General features: G+C 35.5%; 1 protein-coding gene across 3 annotated transcripts in view; it reads left to right on the top strand.

Annotated features, from left to right (window-relative positions):
* Positions 1–25,567, top strand: part of LOC120628018 (protein madd-4) — a 292,600-nt gene that overhangs the window by 119,512 nt on the left and 147,521 nt on the right. For all 3 annotated transcript variants that reach the window (XM_039898237.1, XM_039897428.1, XM_039896608.1), the window contains exon 3: positions 5,299–5,389. In XM_039898237.1, coding sequence (XP_039754171.1) covers positions 5,348–5,389 — 42 coding nt within the window. In that variant the 5' untranslated portion in view covers positions 5,299–5,347. The remainder of the gene's footprint in view (positions 1–5,298; positions 5,390–25,567) is intronic.

Here is a 25,567-nt window from a genome sequence, read left to right as displayed (position 1 = left end):
AGGGACCCAAGATTGAACCCTGTGGGACACCCATTGACGTAGCCGACCCCTGCGACTTAATGTCTTTTATGCAAACCCTTTGGGTTCTGTCACTGAGATAAGAGGCAACCAAATTTAGTGCAACGTTTTTGATACCATAATGGGCTAGTTTAAGAAGCAAGGTTTTATGATCAACACAATCGAATGCTTTGGATAGATCACAAAAAACACCAATGGCATTCTGCGAACGTTCCCAGGCATCGTACACATGTTTTAAAAGTTTAGCGCCTGCATCCGTGGTGCTACGACCTTTAGTAAAACCGTACTGCTCCGGATGTAGTAAGTTATTTACATTGAAGTGATTCAAAAGTGGATTTAATATAATTTTTTCAAAGACCTTACTAAGAGCTGGTAAGATTGAAATGGGTCTGTAATTGTTAATGTCGTTTTTATTGCCAGATTTAAATAGAGGTATAAGTTTACTATGTTTCATTAAATTTGGAAAAGTACCTCTATCAACACATTCATTAAAAAGTATGGCTAAGTAAGGGGCAATAACGTCTATAATGTTAGATATTACCATTACAGACATACCCCATAAATCACCGGTTTTTTTCTGTTTCAACAACTTAAAATTCTTTATTATATCATATGCAGATATATGTTTAAAATTAAATAAAACGTCGCACTCATTAACGTTGTTCCTCAATAAACTCTGAGCTGCAGTAGGTGAAGAATTAAGTGAATCAGTCAACAAAATAGGAACACTCTGAAAAAAGTTTTCAAAGGTACTTGCAACCTCACTGTCAGCGGTAACTTTATTATCATTAATAATTAATTCAAAGTTAACGTTGACAGATTTAGCTTTCCCAGTTTCATTATTAACAATTTTCCAGGTTGTTTGTACTTTGTTATCCGATTTTATGATTTGATCCTTAAAGTATAGCGACTTAGCATGAAAGCAAACGTTCTTAAACGTTTTAGAGTACATTTTTACGTGTTGTAGGAAAGCTGGAGTATGGTTATATTGTTTTTCACTATAGAGCTCATACAAATTATCTCTACTTTTGTATATGCCAATAGTTGCCCAATCGCTAAACTTAATTTTTTTATTGAAATCTATATGTTTGAAATTGAATATTTTGTTAAATTCATTTTCTATAATATTAAAGAGCGTACCATAAATGCAGGATGACCGTTCTTAAAGACAAGGGCAGGAATTTTGGATGATATTTCACCTTTGAATCGCGTCAATTTGCTCTTAGTTATCGGCCTACACTTGACGATATGTTCATCTTTGTTTATATTATTCAAAACAGTAATTTGTTGGCCACAATGATCTGATCTTAAGTTGGTTATTATCGATTTACCTAAGATATCACAGTTGAGAAAAATATTATCTAAACATGATGCTGAGGTTGCTGTGATTCTAGTAGGTTCACTAAAAGCATAATTTAAATTAAAACATTTAAATAAGTTTAGCAACCTAGTCGTAGTTGCATTACTAAGTAAAATATCAACATTAAAATCTCCGCATACTATTGCTTTTTTTGTGGATACAGACAATCGCTTAAGCACATCTTCCATTACATCCTCAAAAAGGCTAAAATCACCTGAGGGGGGACGAAGAACACACTTGACATTTTGAAATTCCTTAAGATAACTGCTGGATGTGCACCAGTGAGCCAATGCTGAGTAATACACAGAATGTGTATATTGAGTTTTTCCACAAACAGTTCTATTTCAATTTCTTTGCCGGTTAAGCTCTGTATATTTTGATGTACAATGTTCATATTGGAGAGCTTCTCCGTTGTCTGGTTAAAATAATATCCAAATAATATATGTGTAATAATAAACGGGGTAAATTTCTCCTATTCCATATTCCTGTGCTTTAGCAGGTGGACAAGTTAATATATAGTTTTCTACATATTTTTGAGGGTTCTTTTATTTTATTAATTTATTTTTTATTTTTTTTTAATTAAGTATTTATAGTAGCGTATTTGTATGTTTATATGTTTGTATATATGTATGGAAGCGTATTCGTATGTTTATATGTTTGTATATTGTATTTTTTTATGTTAATTTAATTTTAAATCCTAATATTTAATTTTGTTTGTTGTACCACCTACTTATTTCTTGTAACATTTTCTTGTATGCCTTTCGTTGCCTGGAAGAGATCGCTATTTAGCGATAAGGCCGCCAAATTGTACGTTTTACCTTATTGTGCTGTTGTATTTGTATCTCTTTAAATTTTCTATGTGGTGTACAATAAAAGTGTATTAATTCATTCATTCATTCATTATATATCCTCTGTCAGGGGAAATATAAGCGGGGATATCATTTCTGTCTCCTGCCTGTTTCTCCTCCCGCAGGTGAGATTGCAGTTAAATGCTACCTTGTAGTGAAATTAAAAAAAAAACTTTTAGTTAATTTTATGTAAAGTCGAGCCTGCACGGTCAAGCTCACCGTTTTTAAATATTGTATAGAAGCAGGCGTTACTTTGCGGAAATCCATGATATATTATCAAAATTAAGCTTAATTTGCTATACTCCGCGAAAAGCAGGAGAATCTGTGTGGTGTAATTTATAATTTCTTCAATCCTTATACTCCACACCAAACAGATCCTCGGCAATACACCCTCTAAGCACGTTTCGCTCCGAAACCAGAGCATCATCAGGAGATGTTGACTTTACAATTATTCATTGTAAAGTATCATTTTGGTGTGGAGTATAAGGATTGAATAAATTAAAAAAAAAACTAGTTTTTGAAGCTGGAGAGTTTAATTGTCTGTAGCTACCAGTCCCAAGGCATACATGGCCCAAAGATAAGCAATATAAAATTTGCGTTAATTTAAAAATGGCGTGCTTCAATAATTATTTGTGTAGAGCAAATATTTTTATTTCAAAATTCGAATAAGCAGAAAAAAAAAATCATTGAATAGTTATTGTATCGAAACGTGTTAAATGAAATGGGGCATGCAATGTGACAGGCAGTGAAGTGTATTTAATATATTATACGCTACAGTTTAAACAGATATTATTTCATTTTGAGTCATCGTCTTTTCAAATATATACGTATTATTAAATTTTAATTCGTAAAGTGTAGATCTGTACTATATTATATACACGTACTCATTTTTTATTCTTCTTATAAATATACTACAACACACACGTCGCCGCCATCTATCCCCAAATTAAGCGTAGCTTGTGTTATGGATACTAAGATAACTGATGGCTATTTTTTTTATATACATAAATAATTATTATATACAGATAAACACCCAGACACTGAAAAACATTCATGTTCATCACTCAAACATTTTTCCAGATGGGGAATCGAATCCACGGCCTTGGACGCAGAAAGCATTTCTTCTTCTTGCATTGCCGGAACCATTATGGTTATCTGGACTTTGCCGAACCATTGCCGTAAACTTAATGGTAGGGGCAATTTGGAAAATTTATCATTTTTGAATTTTCTCTGATCTCATATTGTTGGAGGCTTTGGTCGTGGCTAATTACCACCTTACCGACACAGACGTGCCGCTAAGCGAGTGAGTGGTATGACTTTTATACTAACCTAACAGTTAAGCCCGCTACCATCTTAGACTGCATCCTCACTTAACACCAGGTGAGATTGCCAAGGACAATAACTTGCCAATAACTTTTAATGGAACAAAAAAACATCTGTGACGGCTTAAACATGTTGGTGATGTTTTGTAAGTGAGCATGAGTTAAACTTGAATGTGAACTCCACGGAAAACGCGAAATTCCACGGGCATAGTTTTACATATTCTCGCCCAATTCTCTCTGGTCAAAAATAGCATAAAATGTGAAATGTTTCACTACGCACTATTAAAAACGAACCAATATGTGTATGCGTAGTTTTTCAGGCTTTAGATTTTGTTCCTAGGCTTTCACGAAAATAAACAGCCTGCAGTGGTACGATATCGTTCACGTGTCACGCTTGATAAATGCTTTTTTGGAAATTTTAGAGTTTTCCTGTTGGCTCGTGCGTAGATGCGGATTTTGTTATTCTTCTGATCAATATAAACATACAAGAGACCCTACGTCGTTGGCAACCACATATTTTCGTGACCAGCTACGCAATAGAAAAAATACTTCGTTTATTATTATCGTCTTGACGGCAGTGGAGTCCAAGGCCGTGGATTCGATTCCCACAACTGGAAAATGTTAGTGTGATGAACATAAATGTTTCAGTGTCTAGGTTATCTATATATATTATAATTATTTATGTATATTAAAAAAAACAGTCATCAGTTATTTTAGTATCCACACAGGCTACGCTTAATTTGGAACTAGATGGCGATGTGTGTATTGTCGTAGTATATTTATTTATTATCATCATTCAACCGATTGACATCCACTGCTGGACATGAGCTTTCGTAAGGTGTTTCACAAGCCACGGTCCTTGGTTGCATGTTTCCAGCGGCTTCCAGTGACTCGTTTGATATGGTCTGTCCACCTTGTTGGGGGACGACCAATGCTACGTTAACCAGGGTGCCGTCTCTTCGTAACTTGTTATTAATCCAAAATATTATTATTAATGGTAGCGGTGATAGCCCAGTGTTTAGGACTTCGACTTCATTTTCGAGTTCGAATAGCACGCACCTATAACTTTCCTAAGGTACGTGCGTTTTGAGAAATTAAAATATCACTTGCTTCAACGTTGAAGGAAAACATCGTGAGGAAACCTGCATGCCTGAAGTCAAAGTCAAAGTCAAGTCAAAGTCAAAAATATCTTTCTTCAAGTAGGCCCATTGGTGGCCCTTTTGATGCGTACATAAGAATTACACGGTAGTGAGATGATGGCGATAATCACATTCGTAAACTTAAAACTAAAGCTACGAGGGTTCCAAACGCGTCCTGGTCTAAGAAGAAGCCTGCCTGAGAGTTCTCCATTATGTTCTCAATAGATCCACCAATTCACACTGGGCCAGTGTGGTGGTCTACGACCTTTACCACTTCTCGCTGTGGGAGGAGACCCGTGCCCTTTAGTGGGACGGTAATTGGTTAACATTATGACGATGATGATTATTATTAAACCAACAGCTGTCGATACAAAATAGTTCTAAGTCATCGAAATAATAAACTATTGTGTTAATAAAAAAGAAATTAAACTATATATAATAAATACACACGTAAACGTTAAAAAAAAAGATTCTCTGGATTTTTACTACAATAAAACGTGTGTAAAGATTGCGTTACAATAATAGAAAATATTATTAAGGAATGTAAAGGGACTGTTTTTTGTATACCTCTATCTGGAAATGTCTACAATTATTATTTCTCTTTGTTACAGGCTACAATGACATGATATAATATGACTTTGGAAAATATCTCCTGACAAGATGGAGCGAGTTTACGTCCTTCTTCTAGTACTTCTAGCGGCGGTGAGTGTTTTATCTATCTATTTTATCTTTTTTTTTTCGATATTACTTGAGATACTTCTTTTTAGCTTTTTATAACTCAATTTCTCCAACATTATAGGTTATAGGCTTTAGGGTTCAAATAGGTAAAGTCACTTTTACATACCAACTTTTATACGAAAGTTGTTTTATACGATTAAAACAAATAGAAAGTAAAATATAAAAAACTAGCTGTTCCCCGCGACTTCGTCTACGTTTGATTTTGTTTTTTTATGTGGCATTCAATTTAGTTGTAGTTCTAAAAAAAATTAAAGTATTCAGTATCGCTAAGCCTTAATTGAGGGGTTTGCTGCTGTCCGCTGAGGAGTTCTGTCCTCTATCTCCAACCACATTCAGATCTACATAAAGTTTGGGCAAAATTAAACACATATTATAACCTCTATAGTACAAAAATAATTATTTCAATCGGTTATAATTTGTCGGAGTTATGGTGTAAAATCGTCAAATACTTTGATCCCCTCTCCCAAAGGAACCGAGCTTAATGTCGGGATAAAAAGTATCCTATATTACTTAAATACTTCCGAGAATGTGTACAAAGTTTCATGAGGATCGGTTAAGTAGTTTTTGCGTGAAAGCGTAACAAACAAACTTACATTGACATTTATAATATTAAGTAAAGTAAAGTAAGTAATAAAGTATGGATTTACACTTAAATAATATTTTTAATTTAAAGGATTTTAAATATCACTTGCTTTAAGGGTGTAGGAAAACATCATGAGGAAACCTGCATGCCTGAGAGTTCCCCCATACTGTTCTCAACGGCTTGAGAAGTCTACCAATCCGCGCGTGGTAGACTACGGCCTGAACCCTACTCATTCTGAGAGTAGACCCCTGTGTTGGGCCTGTGGTGGGTAATGGTTTGTTGATGATGATGACTTAAATGTTAAATAGGGGACTCGGAATACGCTTAACTCGGGAAATAGCTGGATGTGATGCTTATATTTAAATAATAACTCTATGAATTCGATAACATGTCCTTCCTTCGTGTAGTTGATAGTAACTTTATTTCGTAAAAAAGCTTAAAAAACGCGGACAAAGAAAGAAGAAAGAAGTAGTAAATAAAACCTTAATAAACGCGGACAAAGAAAGTAGTAGTAAATTTTTTGCTTCGATAAGGTGTTAAAAATGCACACACAAACACACTTTTGCATTTATAATCTTAGTTACATACATTCTAGTTATCATTAGTGTTACTCGTAGCTTACTTGTAGGTTTATACTGAGAAAGTGCTATGTAATGAATAAGAATTAAGTAAAATTTGTATATAAATACTAGTAGTACAGTATAATAAATACTTAGGACAATTAATAATAAAGGTGAAATTAGGTTTTTTTAAAACACACTAATCTGTGCGACTAATCATAGCCCAATTCGCCACGAAAGTAATACGCTCTTAACGATATTTATATACTATAAATAATATTTATATACGATATTAATTTATAACTAGCGTACCCAGCCCGCTTCGCCGGGCTAGATTTTGCTTTATTTTATTTAAACAATAAACTTTCATCATTAAATTTTTAATTTAAGTCTCATAATATACCTATTAAATCATTTATTTCTCTCCGTATTCATTCTCTTCTATTCTCTTCTTGAGCGGTTGAAGATCATTATCTACACCTATGTACACCCAACAATAGAATATCATCATAGTAAATAAAAGCTATGTTTGAAAGTTTGACAGTTCAAAAATAGGAGTGTTCCGATCGTCACCAAACTTTACAGGATTACTCGCCAGGTCAATCCGAAGATTCCCTGAAAGTTTCATTGAAATCGGTCCAGCCGTTTCGGAGCCTATACGGAACATACCCACACACTTTCTCTTTTATATATATAGATATAACTATAAACTATCCTTTAAGAGTGTTGATGATACTATTCAATTGGTAAATTTCTTAATGACAGGGTTATTGGAAGCATACTACTCCGCTTTTTTCCGTCGCAAAATAGAATAATTATTGAAAAATGTTTCTTCAGAGAATAATCTTCCTTCCGAACCAGTGGCAGAGTCATTACCAGCAGATATATTTGTCGTTTTAAAAGTGCTTATATGAGGATACTTGTAATAAATTAATTTTGATATTACCGAACACGCCTTTTAATTTTATTAGCAATAGTTTCTAAGACGCAATTCTATTTAATCCTCACAGGCGAATTCAAACTACACTACTACATAAATAACAAAACTTGAGTATACCCACTTTACATAACTGAGACATAATCAGAATTTGATTTGAGGGGCTTTTAAAGTCAAGCTTGACAAATTTAGACCCTCATTGGCAAGAAAGATGTCTGACAATGTTCTATTAGACGTTGAAAGGCAATCCATTTTCTATCAAAACCTTTGGCGAAAGGTACTTGATATTTAATGGATCTTTGTGATTTGAATGGCATTGTTTTTGCTTTAGTTATATAGCGGAATTCTGAATTTAAGCAATTTATAACTAGCTACTGCCCTCGACTTCTTCAGACTTTATTTTGGGATTTTAAAAAACTCGCAGTGACCCTTTATTTTCTCGGAATAAAATATACTCTATGGTCGTCTCCAGGATGCAAACTATTCCTGTTCCAATTTTAACAAGATTATTATTGATATATATATTGATTATATTAACATGCAGAGGTGACAAAAATTTTTTTTAATTGCGCGAGTATCGCATCTTTTACCAGCAGCTTTTTCGTCATAAATTATCCTACGTCCATCTCCAGGATGCAAGCCAAACCTACCTACGTGCCTAAGATCTGTGGCGGAACTGAACATAAGTTACAAACATTGGATTGAAGCAGGCGCAATTCTTCAAAATTCAATAATATCTTATGAAAATAAAGCTTGATCTGCTATAGGTACTCCACAAAAAGCAGGAGAATCTTTACGGTGTAGTTTATAATTTCTTCGTTAACAATAATTATTGACTGATATCCTCCTCCCGGACCGATGTTCCGGAAAAGTCACTACAAACGGACAGACTTGACGGTTCAAAAGTGCTTTTATTTGGCCTAGGTACTAGTATGAAATGAATTTTAAAAATTAAAACATGCAATCGTTTATGAGTTGGAGGGTAAGTGCTTTTTTAAAAGTTTCTGAAATGCTAATACGATTGTTAGGTCTATTACATTTTAGTAGACAAAAGAATTCCCACATGCTCCGAATTGTTTGACAATCTTTGTTACAATTCAGTGCCACGTACATACACGTACAGGACCAAACATTCGCTCCCTAGTTCTCAAACATACGGACCGTTCGAATCACTTCCTTTTTGATTGCTCTCGCAAGAAAAAAGATCAAAGAGTTTGCATGGAAAAATGAAAATTCCACGCCAAATAGATTCAACGGTCTTTGATTGCAGCAAACTTGAAATATTTTTATGGAGTAAATACTAGTGTTGTCCCAATGAAAAATATTTTAGGAATATCGAATCGTATTTTGGTTGTTTTCAGAAGTCCAAGAATAAATTATGTTCAGCGTTTTAATTTCGCACTGCTGGACACATGCTTGCTCTCTTATGGGACAGAGGTATTTAAATCTACCACGCTGCTTTGATGCAGCATAAATAATAATATCATAAATCACGACAAAGTAAGTAAAAGAATGTGTCGGCATAATGATTGTATATTTTGTTCTGCTAATTGTAATTTCACAAGCATTTCTCTAGAGAGCCTTGATTTAGGGGCAATAAAGAATATTATGAAAAACAAGCTTGATTTGCTATACTCAGCGAAAAGCAGGAGAATCTGTATGGTGTAATTTATAATTTCTTCAGTCTTTATACTCCGCACCAACAGATCTTCGGCAATATACCCTCCACGCACGAAACGTGCCTCAGGAGATGTTAAGTTTACAATGAATAATTGTTAAGTACTGCTTCTATACAATAGGAATAAAGAATTATTTAAAGTTATTCCTTCATTATATCTCTAGGAAACTAAAACAGTCGAACTAATATAGCGCAGAAGTTGTATATCGGTGGCTAATTCTGTAATCAGATCTTATTTGAGTAAACCACGAGAAATTTCTGGGCTTCTTCTTCATATAATAAAAAGATTTTCGTACAATTTAAAATATTGACAGCCAGGATCGCATCACTAGCAAAAATGATTTATTGCATAAAGTTTGTGAGTTTATAAAGGTCAAATCAACGGTTTGACGTTTAAAGGCATATCCTTTGAAGCAGCTTGATTCTGACAAATATTAAGTTCGTAAATACTCGCCTTTTACTAGGTAATATCCGGTCTAGAGATTCCGGATATTGTACAGTATTTTAAGAAAAATATATCAATTGAATATAATTTAATCTTGATTTACAACTTGATCGACATATGTATTATAGAGAGGTTTTTTATTAGGTACATTTCGAAATTTGTTTTACTTGAAGAGTGAGTTTATTTTTGAATTACGAATTCTTTCTAAATTACTTCTATAGATGATTCATCATCATCATCATCACACCAACCCATTACCGTCCCACTACAGGGCATCGGTCTCCTACTACAATGAGAAGGGTTTAGGCCGTATTCCACCACGCTGGCCCAGTGCGGATTGTTGAGCTCCATACAACTATGAGAACATTATGGAGAACTTTCAGGCATGCAGGTTTCCTCACGATGTTTTCCTTTACCGCAGAAGCAAGTGATATTATAATGCTTAAAACGAACATAACTTAGAAAAGTATAAATGCGTGCCCGGTACTCGGATTCGAAGTCAGCCCCCCTAAAGTGAAGTCCAAGTACCCAGTGGGCTATCACCGCTACACTATGCTATAATATATAGATTTTAAAATAATCCTTTTTGTATTTGAAACTAGCAATAATTCTGAGAAAAATCATTTTCGCTACTTTTAAACCGTAGACAACGAAGATGTATGATCAAAGGATGTACCAACATACAAACAGTGAACGATATGATCGTTATGTTACAAACTTTACTAATAAGTCTCTCTTGCAAGTCAAAGTATGTTTGGTTGTGGCTTGGCCGGGTCTTTGACTAGACCTCGGCTTAGCGAGAGCTTGGCTAGATTAAGTTTGGCAAGCTTGACATTAATTGCGTTACATAACTAGTAAACCATAGTAACACACTAAATCAATGTCTAGTAATGTATAATTGTTTATACATTACAGTTTTTTTATCGTCTGAAATTGAAAAGTATCTGATCGTTAGCCAATAATATCTTGCATCATCATATTCTGGTGGGAGGCTTTGGCCGTGGCTTACCACCCTCGGCTCCGATACGATGTCGCCTTTAAACCGATTAGAGGATATGAGTATATAAATAATTCGATATTTGGATATTTATTTTATCTTTGTAGATTTATAATAGGGTTAGGCATATTAAAACACAGTTTTTTTACCCCTGGAAGTTAGCAATTTACTGCAGTTACACCAGTTTATAAGTGGTGGTTGACTTAACAATTATTCATTGTAAAGTCAATCATCTCCTGAGGATGCTCCGGTTTCGGAGCGAAACTTGGGTAGAGGGTACATTGCCGAGGATCTGTTTGGTGTGGAGTATACGTACACCATACAGATTCTACTGCTGTTCGCGGAGTATAGCAAATTAAGCTTAATTTTTATAATATATTATCGATTTCCGCAAAGTAACGTCTGCGTCTATCCAATAGTGACGATGAAGACTAAGATGGTAACGGGCTAACCTGTTTGGGAGTATGGCCTAACAGGTTAGCCCGTTACCATCTTAGGGTTAAAAAAAAACTGTGTTTTAATATGCCTATCCCTATTATAAATCTACAAAAATAACGAGAGCTTTTGTTGAACCATTGCAGATTTCTCGGCGATTAGGAACGAATGTTTCGAAGAAAAATACACTTATCTCTTGATTCTATTTCTCAAACTTGGGCAGGACGCTTTTGGCAGGGTGCCTGCAATTCAAACTTCAAAAATTGCTTAAATTGTGACTGCAAGTCGCAGTTCAAGCGGTTTATAACGAGTCGACAAATTATTTTAAAGTTATAGATTTTATTCGGGAAACAATAACTGAAGTAAAAGATTTTTGTTACACATTAATTATTCTTTCCAGAAAATTTATATCTTCGTTTATTTTTTGGTTTTCGGTAAAATATTTCGAAGTAAACTCTGCTATAGTCTTATAAAATAAAAACAACGTTTCTTATCAAATTAGAATGTGTTTGTTTGTTTGTTTGTCCTTCCTTCACGCCTTAACTAAACAACCAATAAAATAGATTTGGTTTCTACTAACTGACCTTCTACTCACTCTAATGAGTTAGTAGAAAGGACAGAGAGTAACATACTACTACTATTAGAGAGGCTACTTTTTATCTCGGAAAACCAACAGTTCTCACGGAATTTATAAAAACCGTAAGAAACGCGGACGAAGAACGAGGGCAAAGGTTTTTTGTAACCAATTGGCAGATAGTTAAATTTAATATAAAGGTACGGCCTACATCTACACATAATTTGAAGAAACTTCATAATTTTAACGGCCGATTGGCGCAGTGGGCAGCGACCCTGCTTTCTGTGTCCAAGGCCTTTGGTTCGATTCCCACAACTGGAAAATGTTTGTGTGATGAAAATGAATGTTTTTCAGTGTTTGGGTGTTTACTTGTATATATCATAAGTATTTATGTATATTATATATAATAATATTCATTAGTCATTTTAGCACCCATAACACAAGCTACGCTTACTTTTAGGGCTAGATGACGATCTGTGTATGGTCGTTGTATATTTATTTATTATCGCCCAGTGGATTGATCCATTGCTGGACAGGTCTTTTGTAGTTTCAAATTCCACAGTCTTGGTCCGTTTACGGTACATTGCTGGATACAATTCTTATAGGAAATATGTGTGAAAGAATAAAACAACTTGTTGGCTTGATCGCTTGATACAAACTGTTAGCAAGATTATCATCATATCAGCCCATTACCGGCCCACTACAGGGCACGGATCTCCACCCACAATGAGAAAGGGTTAAGGCCGTAGTCCACCACGCTGGCCCAGTGCGGATTGGTGGGCTCCACACACTTTTGAGAACATTATGTAGAACTCTTAGGCATGCAGGTTTCCTCACGATGTTTTCCTTCACCGTTGAAGCAAGTTATATTTTAAATACTTAAAACGCATAAAGCTTCGAAAAGTTAGAGGTGCGTTCTGAGTTTCGAACTCGGCCCCCTAAAAGTGTGTTCGAGCTCCTACTCAATGCGCTATCCCCGCTTTAATATATATTCTCCTAACCAAATTAACTTATTAAACTAGGAAGGTAATACGTCAGTGTCCTAATACAGTTGAAACACGACCGGAAAGAGATGCCGCCGTTCTATTACTTTCAAATAATAATATATTTGAAATATATAATTATATATTGAAAATATATTATATTAATAGATCAATATTTCCATAATATTTATAAAATAACATTCTCTCTCTCTTTGTGCCTCTCGATTACTGGAGCCGTCAGCTCCTTTCTGAGTATCGGCTTTTAGAGTCCAAACTTCACTACTATACTACACTACCATAACATAAAACTACCGGCTAGACGTAGGAGTGGAGTAATCTTACTCTGAGCTCTATCGAAAGCTTACGGCTGCACAAAACCTTCCCCATCCTTTTTCATTCAATGCTCGGGAAATTTCAATCCGGGTTCGGATTTCTTTACCACAGTCCCATTCTTCATTTACCCAAGCTCCGAGGTATTTATACATTTGCACCCGTTCTCTAGGCACCCGCCTTCCACCTTAATTCTTTGCTTTAGATCCTTGTCCCCAGATGATGAATGGAAATAATATTACTTTTTGTAATTAAATGTAACGTAAGCCAACGTGTTTCTCGTAGGGCCAACGTGTTCGAGGGCTAGTGGTAGAAAAATATAAAGTTCGCTCGACCGCCCCTCGAGTGACTCAGAGCTGTATATACCCCCGAAAATTTATGTATTCCTCACGTTATAGCACCCGATGTAGCTCTATTGCTAGTTCGACGAAGCGTCACTAAATACATTCTACGCTTCGATTATATTCTGAGCGAATCTTAATTATTTCACGGCGATAATTAATATTTAGCCAAACAAACTCGTTTTGCAGTCGCCGAGTCGCCCCGGTTGAAAAACTGCAAACTCAAAACGCGGTGTGGGGTGTTAATTAAAAGTTCAACACACTTCTATATCGTTTATTTACAAGCGTGGAATGGAAATTAAAACGAATTTCGTGACGCGAAAACAAGGTGTGAAAATCGAGGGAGTTCGGTAAATTTTACTTTTAAAATGTAAGAACTTTTCGCTGTAAAATAAATAGTATATATATAACACATACATGAATGTGATGTTTTTCAAAAACTTTCTGTCAGGTTACAAATGTAAAAAGGTGTTATTTCTTTAGCCACTCTTTAGGCAGCTTTTTTATGTCAATCATATTCATCTTCATCAGATCATAATGTATTGTTACAATAACTTTGTTAAGTGGATAAATAAAAATTTTATTAAATTGATAAGAATTTTAACCAATGCGCTAAGCATTCTGATTTAATTAGTTATAGTATTTGAATAAATAATTAAAATTACATTTGATTAACGGCCAGTGTTTATGGCATAGTGCCGGAGAGCATTTTGATATATACACCTACGGATGCATTAACAAAACATTTCAGTCATGTGAGGGACTCAAGCTATGCAAATATACCTCCAGGTGTTTTAATCTTGATCAGTATACTAACAATATACTAATGACTTCTTAAGAAGGCTCAGTCACTCAACGGGTGATTGGGAGAGTAATGTAGGGAGTATCTCTACGTGATCGAATCGGAAATGAGGGATCCGCAGAAGAACCAGAGTTACCGACATAGCTCAGTGAGTCGCAAAGCTGAAGTAGAAATGGGTGGAGCACATAGATCGGAGAAGCGATGGACGTTAGGGTTCCAATTTGTTGTTTGACTCCCAACGAGGTGGACAGACGTCATCAAACGAGTCGCTGGGAGCCGCTGGAATTAAGCGGCCCAGGACCGTGGATTTTTGAACTCCTTACAAAAGACCTATGTCCAGCAGTGGACTTCAGTCGGTTGAAATTATGATGTTGATGATGAATAATATAGCTGAAGAGCTTTTTATTTTGTATGTTTGTTTGAACGTGGTAATCTTTGAAACTAACAGTCGAATTTGTAAAACTCATTTTAATTATCAGTTGGATGTAGCGGTTTTTATCGCCGACAGTGGCAATTTAGAATTTTCATATGTTTGAATATTCTCTGGTGTAATCTGGTGAGAGGCTTCGGCCTCGCCTAGTTACCACCCTACCGACATAGACGCCGAGTTATATAGCGCTTTAGTACGATCCAGCTGGGGTATCGATTACGAGTATGGGTACTTATCTAGGCTAGATTTGATATTGTGAAATGTAAAGTTTTGTTTTATTAAGTAAAATAAGTAAGTAAGGAACCGCTTTATTTTTAATCTTTAAAAGCCTATAGTATTCGTATTTAAATAGATCGGAATATTTCATTACAAGAAGTATATAAAAATAAGCTTCCACAACACGCACCAATCCTCATACGGTTCCCACATTATATAATTTTCACCGCACCCCAAATCGTATACGACCTAAAGGCAATAACACTTAACGTTATGTTCCGAGTAGATTGCTCCGTCGATATAATATTTACCGCGACCCGGTTATTTATAGCGAGCAAAGGATATTGCTATGTCCAGGGAATCGCCTCCAAGCTCATCATATTATGGGCGTTGTAAACGACTTTGGATGGGCTTATGCAATATTCATACCTAGGATCGGAAATATGTTTATTACGGGTAGAAGTATAACCGTGTGACCAGAAACTTAAGGGATAGCATCCCTATGCCGTATTAGACTATGCCGTGTATGCGATGTATGAAGGAATACACTATAGGGGGCCCTAAACTATATGATAAAAATAAAGGAAACGCCATCTAGTCACAAACTAAGCGTAGCTTGTGTAATGGGTACTGAGATGACTGATGAATATTTTTATGAATAATATACATACTTGTAATATACAGATAAACACCCAGACACTGAAAAACATTCATGTTGATTTCACAAACATTTTCCATTTGTGGGAATCGAACCCACGGCCTTGGACTCAGAAAGCAGGGTTGCTGCCCACTGCGCCAATCGGCCGTCAAGATAGGGGATCAAAGTATTTCTGGTAAAATTTCTCGAGTATCTACGTGGAAGGAGACGCGACCAATCGCTTTTTAAAAATAACACGTCATAAAAAAGAGGGCGTTTAAATTATTCAGTACGCAATGTTTTTCCGTCGGTTTGTTTTTTTAAATATACAAAACGAGAGCCATATATAATTTTAGTTATCATTTTTTAATTCACTTTTCATACTACAATGGGCATCAATTTCAATTAGTTTTTTTATGGAAACCTCTATATTTGTATTAAAATAAATTGATAAAATTAATAGCCTTTTTCAATTTATTTTCAGTTTTAAAAGTAATTTGTTTCGTAATTCATATATACGTCTCTTTGATATGTTATGAATTAAAAATTCATTTTTTGCAACAAGTTTTGGACGCATATTTGTCTGGAAATCTACCAACCTGCATTGCAGGAGCATAGCGGGTCTAAAACTTCTTTGCTGTGAAAGAAGTGGCCTGTGCCTAAAAGTGGGACGTTAATAGGCTGTTATATAATGATGATTTCTAGAAAATTCTTAATTCAAACATGCAGAGCAAGATAAAATCGATATAAGCAACTGAAGACTGAAGATGACTTTTCAAACTATTTTCAGTCTCGATCCTGTTTTTCCGGATATCTGAATATTGGAAGTTAGTTAAAAAGTGAATTATTCTTAAAATATTTTATCCTAAATGTCCTTCATTCAATAAATATAATAAAAGTGTCACTGGACAAAATCTACAATGAAATTGATCATTGAAATTATGAAAATGAAAGATATATATCTTACTAGCAGACCCCAGCGCCGTCTGTCGGACTGATTTGTGAACCTAAACCATCCAGGGTGCCACCCAGGCGCATACCTAAAAAAATCATTCAAATCGGTCCAGCCGTTTTGTAGGTCAGTTTCATACACACGCACACATTAAATATATGTATATAAATATTTTTTTATGTTTATAGACGAGCGCTTGACTGCAATCATACCTGATATATGTATATATATATCAGGTATGAAAAAAGCCTAACCTTAAGTATATATATATATATATATATATATATATTTATATATATATATATATAAATACTTAAGGTTAGGCTTTTTTATTACTCTTACAATGCCTATCCTTAAGTTTTTTATAACTCGTACTGAAGATTTTCTTCATTTTATATCATCTGCATACCCTGTGCCTCTATGCACGCCACTGGTAGTAGCGCAGAGGATGCCGCTGCTTGGTCTCCGTTATTTTCTCTTAGTCGCCTCGTACGATACCCTCGGAAACGAAGAGGGATGGTGATAACTCTATTTCAACCAGCTGTCGCTACACGGCACATATACATCATCATCATATCAACATATTAACGGCCCACATATAACAAGGGGTTACATATACAACATATAATACATATTATAAAAAATGGTATGAATTGCTCTAACTTCATACTGTAGTTCATACAATTGGCTGTAATGTATTACGACAATACACACATAGCCATCTAGCAGGAAAGTAAGCGAAGCTTGTGTTATGGGTATTAAAATATAGCTGATGAATATTTTTATGAATATAATACACAGATAAACAACCAGACACTGAAAAATATTATTTTTCATCAAAACAAAAAAAAACAGTTGTCGGAATCGAACCCACAGCCTTGGACTCAGAAAGCAGGGCCACCGCCCCCTGCGCCACTTGTCCGTCAAACTGACTGGTGATGGAGATGGTGATAAGAAAAAAAACCGCCTGCGTTTGATGTGGGCTCTTCTAAGAACAGGGTGCGTTTGGAACCATCCTAGCTTTAGGTTTAAGTTAACGAATGTTTCTATCACCATCGTCTCATAATAATAGAAATATATTATAAGTATGAATGCTTCATAAGTGCCTGTGATAGGCCAACATGAATAAGAATTTTCGACTTCGAATTTGAATTCAAGTATAACTCTGCTTGCTTTATCGCTGTATCCGGTTTTGTTCACAGCGTCATCATTCGAGAACTTTCCCGTTTTAATTGTTTGTGTACTCGAAATAGGCGAGTTCTTGTCCCGTTGTCACATGCTTTTGACGTTGATTTAGTGTCTTCTGCACAATGGCGGCGGTCGAGCTATTGTGGCGCCCTCTGCTACAAGTTTATTCGCTTAGTTATAAATGAGGGTAAGAAAAGTATTATAGCACGCTGGACATAGATCACTTTAATGAATTTCATATACAGTTAACATTTTAGTTCATACTAGCTGTTACCCACGTTCTATGATTGTTCATTACGGATTTTTTTAAAAATCCCGTAGGATGCTTTTGTGTTCCTGGAATAACTAATTCCTTTACCCTCCTTCTTCCTTATGTCCTTTTGACTGAGTGCCCAAATTAGTTTTCATTGATTGCAGAAAAACACCAAAAATAATTAAGATAATGCAGTCGCACTATCAAACCTGAAAGAGGTTGGAAGATGTCACTTGAAATTCTCAAAATCCAACCTAGGTCGGAAAGCTAGGTTGTAAGATAGGAATGAGAGCAATGATGCAATCAATGATGTTTAATACGACTCTCGTACCCCTAAGGTTAACCCGCTACCTTCTTTGAGTGTATCATCTTTTGGCATAATATCATCAGGCTCAGATTACAGTTAAAAGCTAACGGGCATTTGAAAGATCTAAGAAAAATTCAGACTGAATTTCTTAACATCATCAGCCTATTAAAATCAGAGTGGATTATACGCCGTCTTACTCCTAGAAATAAGGAGCGGAGCACGTGCCTCTTACTCCTAGGGTTTCATCGTATTAACCCACCATGCCGCTCCAAAAGGGATTCGGTATCTACGTACGGGTTCGGCGTCTTGACGTGCTCTCAGAGACACGGGGTATAAACCGATGATCTCAAAATCCACCGTAGAAACTCTGGGCCGACTCAGGAATAGAACTCAATCACGATCATGCTAACCATTAGACCAAAGAACTAGTCGGGTCTTTACAAACTACTGTATCCAGAATCTTGCGTACATCCAGATAAAAGCAGTAGCTTACATTGAAGAATTGCAATATTTAATCACTGCTCTCGGCGGAGATTAGTCTGAAAGTTACCCAGGTTTTTTTTCCATTTCCTAGATCAATTAATTCCAGCTCGCCTTAACTCTGAAACTTCAGTGATCCGCAAACTTTGTACGAACATTTGTAGATAGGTAGGGAACAGTTGATTGGTCTTGTATAAAAGACGATGTATTTTTGTAAGTTAGCTGTGGAATCTAGCTAACGTCTTTAATCTAAAGTTGCTTATAATTATATTATAATTAATTAAACATTTTTAATCTAAAGGCTTCTTGGTGTAAATCCATTTTCAATCATTTAAAAACTCTTTTAGGCAACCTGCATGCCTGAGCCTCCATAAAGTTTTCAGTTGCGTGTGAAGTCTACCAATCCGCACTAAGTCAGCTTGGTGGACTACTGAATTGGTAGACAGCTGGAGGGGAGATCCGTGCCCCTTAGTGGGCTGGTACGATGTACGATGATGATAAACTCTCTTGTAAAAATAGAATTACTTTAGCTTTATCTTTTTTTTTGTTAAACTTTAAGTAAACCCTCGAATATTGGATTGGAGAAGCAGGAGATACTGTCATTTGTTATATTGCGCGAAATCTGTATAGAGTGTAACTTATATAATAATTTATTTCATCTCCATACTCCACACTGAACAGTCTTCAGCACCGGAGCATTCTGAGAAGATGTTGATTTGAATAATTGCTTGGACTTAATAATTGTTGACTAAACAATTATTTATCAGGGCAAATTTGGAACGTTCTGCATCCTGGTTGATACACAGCGGAGGCGGACGAAGCGCTTTGCATATTCGTTTCTGATTCGCACCGCAAGGATCTGGAATGCCCTGCCAGCTTCCATTTTTCCCAGTCCCTACAATATGAGTACCTTAAAATCAAGAGTGCATAGGAATCTAGGCAAGGGCGCTACACCTTAGGCTGCATCATCACTTTTACCATCAGGTGTGATTGCCGTCAAGCGCTCGTCTATAAACATAAAAAAACAAAAAAACCTTTATAGCTTTAGTTTTATCGGATGTAGTTACTGCAAGCTCTTTACATGCATTTTGGATTCGAGTTTTACAGTCTTTGCACTATTAAATAAAAATGGAAAGGAACAACTGTGAAATCCTTACTCATATTATACATACTAAAGTGTATTTGTTTGTTTGTTTGTCCTTCCTTCACATTTTGACAATGCAACCAATCATCTTGATTTTTGGTAATAGTAATCTTGAGTAAAGAACGGAGACCTGGAATGTAGGCTACTTTTTAGCTCAGAAAAACTGAAGGTTCCTACGGGATTGGTAAAACCAAGTTATAAGTAAGTACTTAGTCATTTTTTCCGCGTTCATACCGATACTCTATATAAAACCTATGAACAAACAATATTTTCTACATTGACCTATTCAACAATTTCACAAAGCTGTTAACGGGCCACGTAACTGCAAATGTGGTCGGACTACAACAGTACGAAACGATTTTCAGCGAGATTCTATTTGTATTACGAAATGCTGAATTCGGGGCGTTTGGGAACTAACTCTTGGCTCAGCCATTGTTTAACTCATTTTTATAGGATGCTGTACGATGTTGTAGAAAGTTTGGTCAACTCAAATCAAATTTGTATTATTTATTTACTAGCTGTTTCCCAGTTCTTTATCCGCGTCTACTAAGGTTTTTTAGAAATTTCTTGGGAGTCATTTGTCTGAGATAAAAAGTAGCCTATGCTATTTTCCGTACATTAAACTGACTCTATGCCAAAAATAAATTTTATAGGATGTTGTAGACAGTTTGGTCAACTCAAAACAAATTTGTATTATTTATTTACTAGCTTTTTCCCAACCCAACCTACTTTAAACGCGTTTGCTAAGGTTTTTTACAAATTTCTTGGGAGCAATTTGTCTGTCTAAAGACGTGGGAAACAATAACTAATCTTTTAAATAACAAGTCATCATCATCATAATTACTAGAAACGGACATAAATTAGTATATCGTCTGAGAAAAGTACAGAAATCCTTTGTAGGACCCATCCCTATATATGCTTTTATAACATGATACCGAAGGTAATATTAGATCTACCTTTACCTAAGTTTAAACAATATATTAAAACACATTTAACAAATCGTGGTTACTACACGGTAGATGAATACCTTAACGACAAGGCTGCTTGAAAGTGGTCCACTCCGCTCTCATCTCTCGCAAAACACAAATATTCTATAGATTGTTAAATTATAAAATTATGTCGCAAAAGAGCAATTTGCTGAGTTTCTTGCCGGCTCTTCTCAGTGGAATCTGTCTTCCGAAACGGTGGTAGAGTCACTACAAACAGACTGACTTGTCGTTTCAAAAGTGCTTATAAACTAGGCCTAAAAGTAAGTGTGTGCGTGTCGGTGGTCAAATTCAAATTCAAATTCAAAATTTATTTATGTACGCCTATCACAGGCATTTATGAAGCGTTCTTACATATTATATATTGACATAATTGTAAGGGTATGGTGATAACTTCATTCAACAACTTAAACCTAAAGCTACGAGGGTTCCAAACGCGCCCTGGTCTAAGAAGAGCCCACAACAACCTTAGCAGGGTTAATTTTTTTTTGTTATCACCATCTCACAGTAAATTTATATTAAGCTATGAAGGTAGAGCAATTCACACCCAAGCTTTTTTATCGTTTAAGTAATCCTTAATATTATAATAGGATTTTTCTGTAAGCTTACGTTTTATATAAACTTTGTACACCAACTAGGCTATCACCGCTATAAATAACAAGTAGCAGGTTATTATATTTAGAAAATATATTTTTATTCTGGTTACCGCTTCATCCATATTCATCGATGTCATTGGGTCGACGATATTAATATCATGAATGTGAGTAAGGGGTGGAATGTAATCTTGTGAACATCGTAACACTGTACGTTTATAAAAGCATTGTTATGCTCTTTGAAATGGAAATCCTTTTTTATTTACATTTGCTTATTAAGATGAGATTGATCATGGTATGAATTTAAATAATTTATTTTTGTTTACGCCATATGTGATTTATATGTTACAAAATGAAATACGCGAAAAGATAACACGCGTTTTTCATGTTCCTGGTTCCAGTTTGTTAAAATAAATAATATTTTTCTTTATTTCCCATTTAACTTCCACTGTTTCTTAAGTATAGTTCAACGGGTACATATAACGATAATATTTTGGATTCCCCGTTTGGTCCCGTCGTGACCGCGATCCATGCAACTGGGTCGAAATATCGACAAATCCAAAATATTATCGTGGTATGTATCCATTGAACTGTACTTAAGAAATGTTGATTAACCACGAATATCTTAGTTTAAAATCTTTAAAAACTTCTACTGATTACATTTTGAAGCGGAGTGGGTTCAAAAATACCTTAAAGGAAATTCAGCTTAATTTGCTATACTCTGCGAAAAGCAGGAGAATCTGAACGGTGTAATTTATAATTTCTTCAACCATTATACTCCACACCAAACAGATCTTTGACTATGTACCCTCTTTGTGTGTGGAGTCCACCAATCCGCACTGTGCCGGCGCGGTGGTTTACAGCCTTAATCCCTTCTCATTGTTGGAGACCCTTGCTCTGTAGTCGGTCGGTAATAGGTTGATATAATGATGATGACGGTGATGTGTTCCACTTTAAGTTTTTAAACGCGTAGCCAGTAGTAATCTTAAAACAACATTAAAACATGTAATTTCTTTGCGGCATCCATTTAAACTTTCCACGCAAAACTCGAAAACTTGAGAAGTTGCTGCTTTCAGGGCTGTTATTTGGGTAAAACTAGCCTTTTTAGTTAAAAAGCTTCAAACTTATTTTATAAGCTTTTGTTGTTCCTTTGACAAAGAGCTTTTATGAAACTGTTTTAATTCCCAAAGTAACATAAGCTTCTTGTACCGCCGAGTGACAGAGTTAACAGTTCATTTAAATAGAAATAGCTGCAATAATATTATTACCAAAAGAGCCTAGGATGCGGATTTTTTGTTAAAGCAGGTTATGCAGTAGGTCCAGAATAAATTCACCGCTTGGAATTTCTAATGTAATATCTTTGGCTTACCTTAAGTCTAGCTTCCATTGTTATCTGCAGCTGTAATAAAAATTACGTTATTTAGGCTGAAAAGTGAACTTTTAAAGTATAGCAAAGCGGTTATAACCGAGTGGGTAAGACCTCGACTTAACTTTCAGCGGGCTGAGTTTGAATCCAAGCACCTCTAACTTTTTTAAGTTACGTGCGTTTTAAGCAAATGATTGCTTCAAAGGTAAACGAAAACAAAGTGAGGAAACCTGCATACCAGAGAGTTCTCCATAATGATCTCAAAGGCGTGTAGAGTCCACCAATTCGCATTTGGCCAGCGTGGTGGACTACGGCCTTATCCCCTTCTCATTGTGGGAGAAAACGCGAGTCCTGTAGTCGTTCGGTAATGAGTTTATAGAAGTAAAGCAGCTATCACGTTACCCTCAATCTTAAGAGATGTTATTTTTAATTTTAATAACTCCACTCTATACCAAACATACTCCACGCAAGATTATTTATTGTAAAGTCAGCATCTCCTGAGGATACTCTGGTTTCGGAGCGAAACGTGCATAGAGGGTACATTGCCGAAGATCTGTTTTGTGTGGAGTATAAAAATTTAATAAATTATAAAACCATACAGATTCTCCTGCTTTTCGCGGAGCATAGCAAATTAAGCTTGATTTTCATAATGTGCCTATCATGGAATTTCGCAAAGTATCGCCTGCTTCTATCCAATCAAAAGTCGACACGAACGAAATCGGATGCAATAACTAGTATAATATAAAAGCCCAATTAAAATCCCGCAAACAATATGAACTAATTTTGGAAATATAACCAAGTATCTAATTTTAATTTGTTGTTCAGCTAAATTAACCGCAAGTGTAAAGCTTGTGAAACATTAATTCACCGCTTTTCATAGAAAAGTAAAGAGACTGGAAATATGGGTTTACGAATTTCAGTTCAGCGTATAAATACAATTATTTTGCGGAAGAAAATGCTGCGCTGGTATTTTACAGTGCTGTCCACGTATGCAGTAAGAATTTTGCAGGCAAAAGTTAATGTAGTTTTGTTTATGCATTACTTTATGCCTTATGCTAGTAGAGTTTTTATAATTTTAAAACTAGAAATTTTATAATAAAACTCTATATTTTACGTAACTTCATTTGTACAGTAACTTGGTCAAAATGTGTTATAATCGTATCATTTCAAAATGCTTGTCTGTTTCTGTATCTATAAGCCGTTTAAACTGGGTGGGCTTTTGTTTTTTGAAATAACTTATAGGTCTATTATAAGTACCTGATGCAATTTTAGATTATTTTTATTTTATTAACTTTTTTAGAAATTGATGTAATGTCTGTAAATAAAGATTATTATATATTATATCATAATGCTTATAAGTTTAAATATAAAACATAATTATGGAAATGTTTGCTCGTAATGATGTACGTAATAATGTCAGTTTTTATTCAGGATAGGTCAGAATATTTTCATTGACTGTTTTTTTTTTATTTTACCAAAAATTTTCAGTTTAAAATGGTAGCGAGCTAACCTGTTGAAAAGTACGGCAGTTATATTTAACTCATAAGTACCCCTAATCGGTTTCTGCGCGTCATCGTACCTTAACACTAAATCGCTTAGCGGCAAGTGTTTCACGACAAATTAGTGATACTGCAGTCCAAGATTGTAGCAAACTTACCTATTAGGGGTATGTTAGTTCTCTTCCATTTAACACTGCATCATAATCAGTTATAAGACAAACAAGTAATTAGTTTCTACAAGTACAGATACCTATTTCTCTGATGTGAGATTTTGGTCGTGGCTACTTCCCAACCAACATATAAGTGCTGCCAAGCGATTTGCGTTGCAGTACGACGCATTAAATGTACAGGTTTAATATAACTGGTATAACCCTAACATGTTTACCCGATACCATCTTAGATTCCACCATCATTTCGGTACTACTTAGGGACTCGTAGTGAAATACTTAATAAAAATGTTATTTGTCTTTTTGTTTGTTTTTTGCTTGACGCCCTAATTAAGTAACTCATTTTTATTCCTCTACAAGTTAGCCCTTAACTGCACCTGGTAGTAAGTGATGATGCAGTCTAAGATAGTAGCGGGCTAACCTGTTAGCAAGTACGGTAGTCATACCCCTAATCGGTTTCTACGCGAAATCGCACCGGAACACTAAATCGCTTAGCGGCACGTCTTTGTCGGTAGGGTGGTAACTAGCCACGGCCAAAGTATAAATTCGGAAAGTATAAATTCCTAAATTGCCCCTCCCGGGAATCGAACCCCGGACCTCCTACTTAAATTAACAGCGCTCAACGTTGCGCCCGATTTACTTTTTTGGTTAAAATTTAAAAAACTATTTTTGGTATAAAATTTTGTTGAAAGGACTATGCCAGGTTCCAGATGGTCCCAGGAAAACAAACGGTTCCCACGGGATTATAAAAAAACGTGATAAACGCAGAGAAAGAACGCAGGCAGCACCTAGTAGAAAATAAAAAAAATATACCGTTCTTTTGTGAGTAAAAATTATTTCAATAACAAAATCGTACTAACGGCCTTGATCTACTTATTTAAGTGTTCCGAGCCGCATTACTACACGACGTGGCTCCGACTGCATTCATCACGGGATTACAGCTGTAATACCTGTAATCAACCGCAACCGGTTACACCCGGATGTGCCCGGATATATCCCGCCGCTAATGAGGAACGTAATTATGAAAGCGTCGAATGAATAGGCGCGGAAGTAGAAATTACTGGAAGAGATCTTTAGCGTACAATTTTCTTAACTATCGCTTGAGTAATTTTTACTCGAACTTCCGATTTGTTCCAAGAAGTTTTAGTTACATTGTCTAATAAATGTTCTTGAGAATTGGAAGTTATAACCAATAATAACTGCTTGTTTTGACTAAAACTTAAACTATGCAACCGGATTGCCAAGTAACTGTAAAACTT

The sequence above is a fragment of the Pararge aegeria genome, chromosome 1 (genome assembly GCF_905163445.1).
Source record: "Pararge aegeria chromosome 1, ilParAegt1.1, whole genome shotgun sequence".
Lineage (NCBI taxonomy): Eukaryota > Metazoa > Arthropoda > Insecta > Lepidoptera > Nymphalidae > Pararge > Pararge aegeria.
The sequence above is the reverse complement of the archived record's forward strand: the minus strand, read 5'-3'. Positions and strand labels throughout refer to the sequence as shown.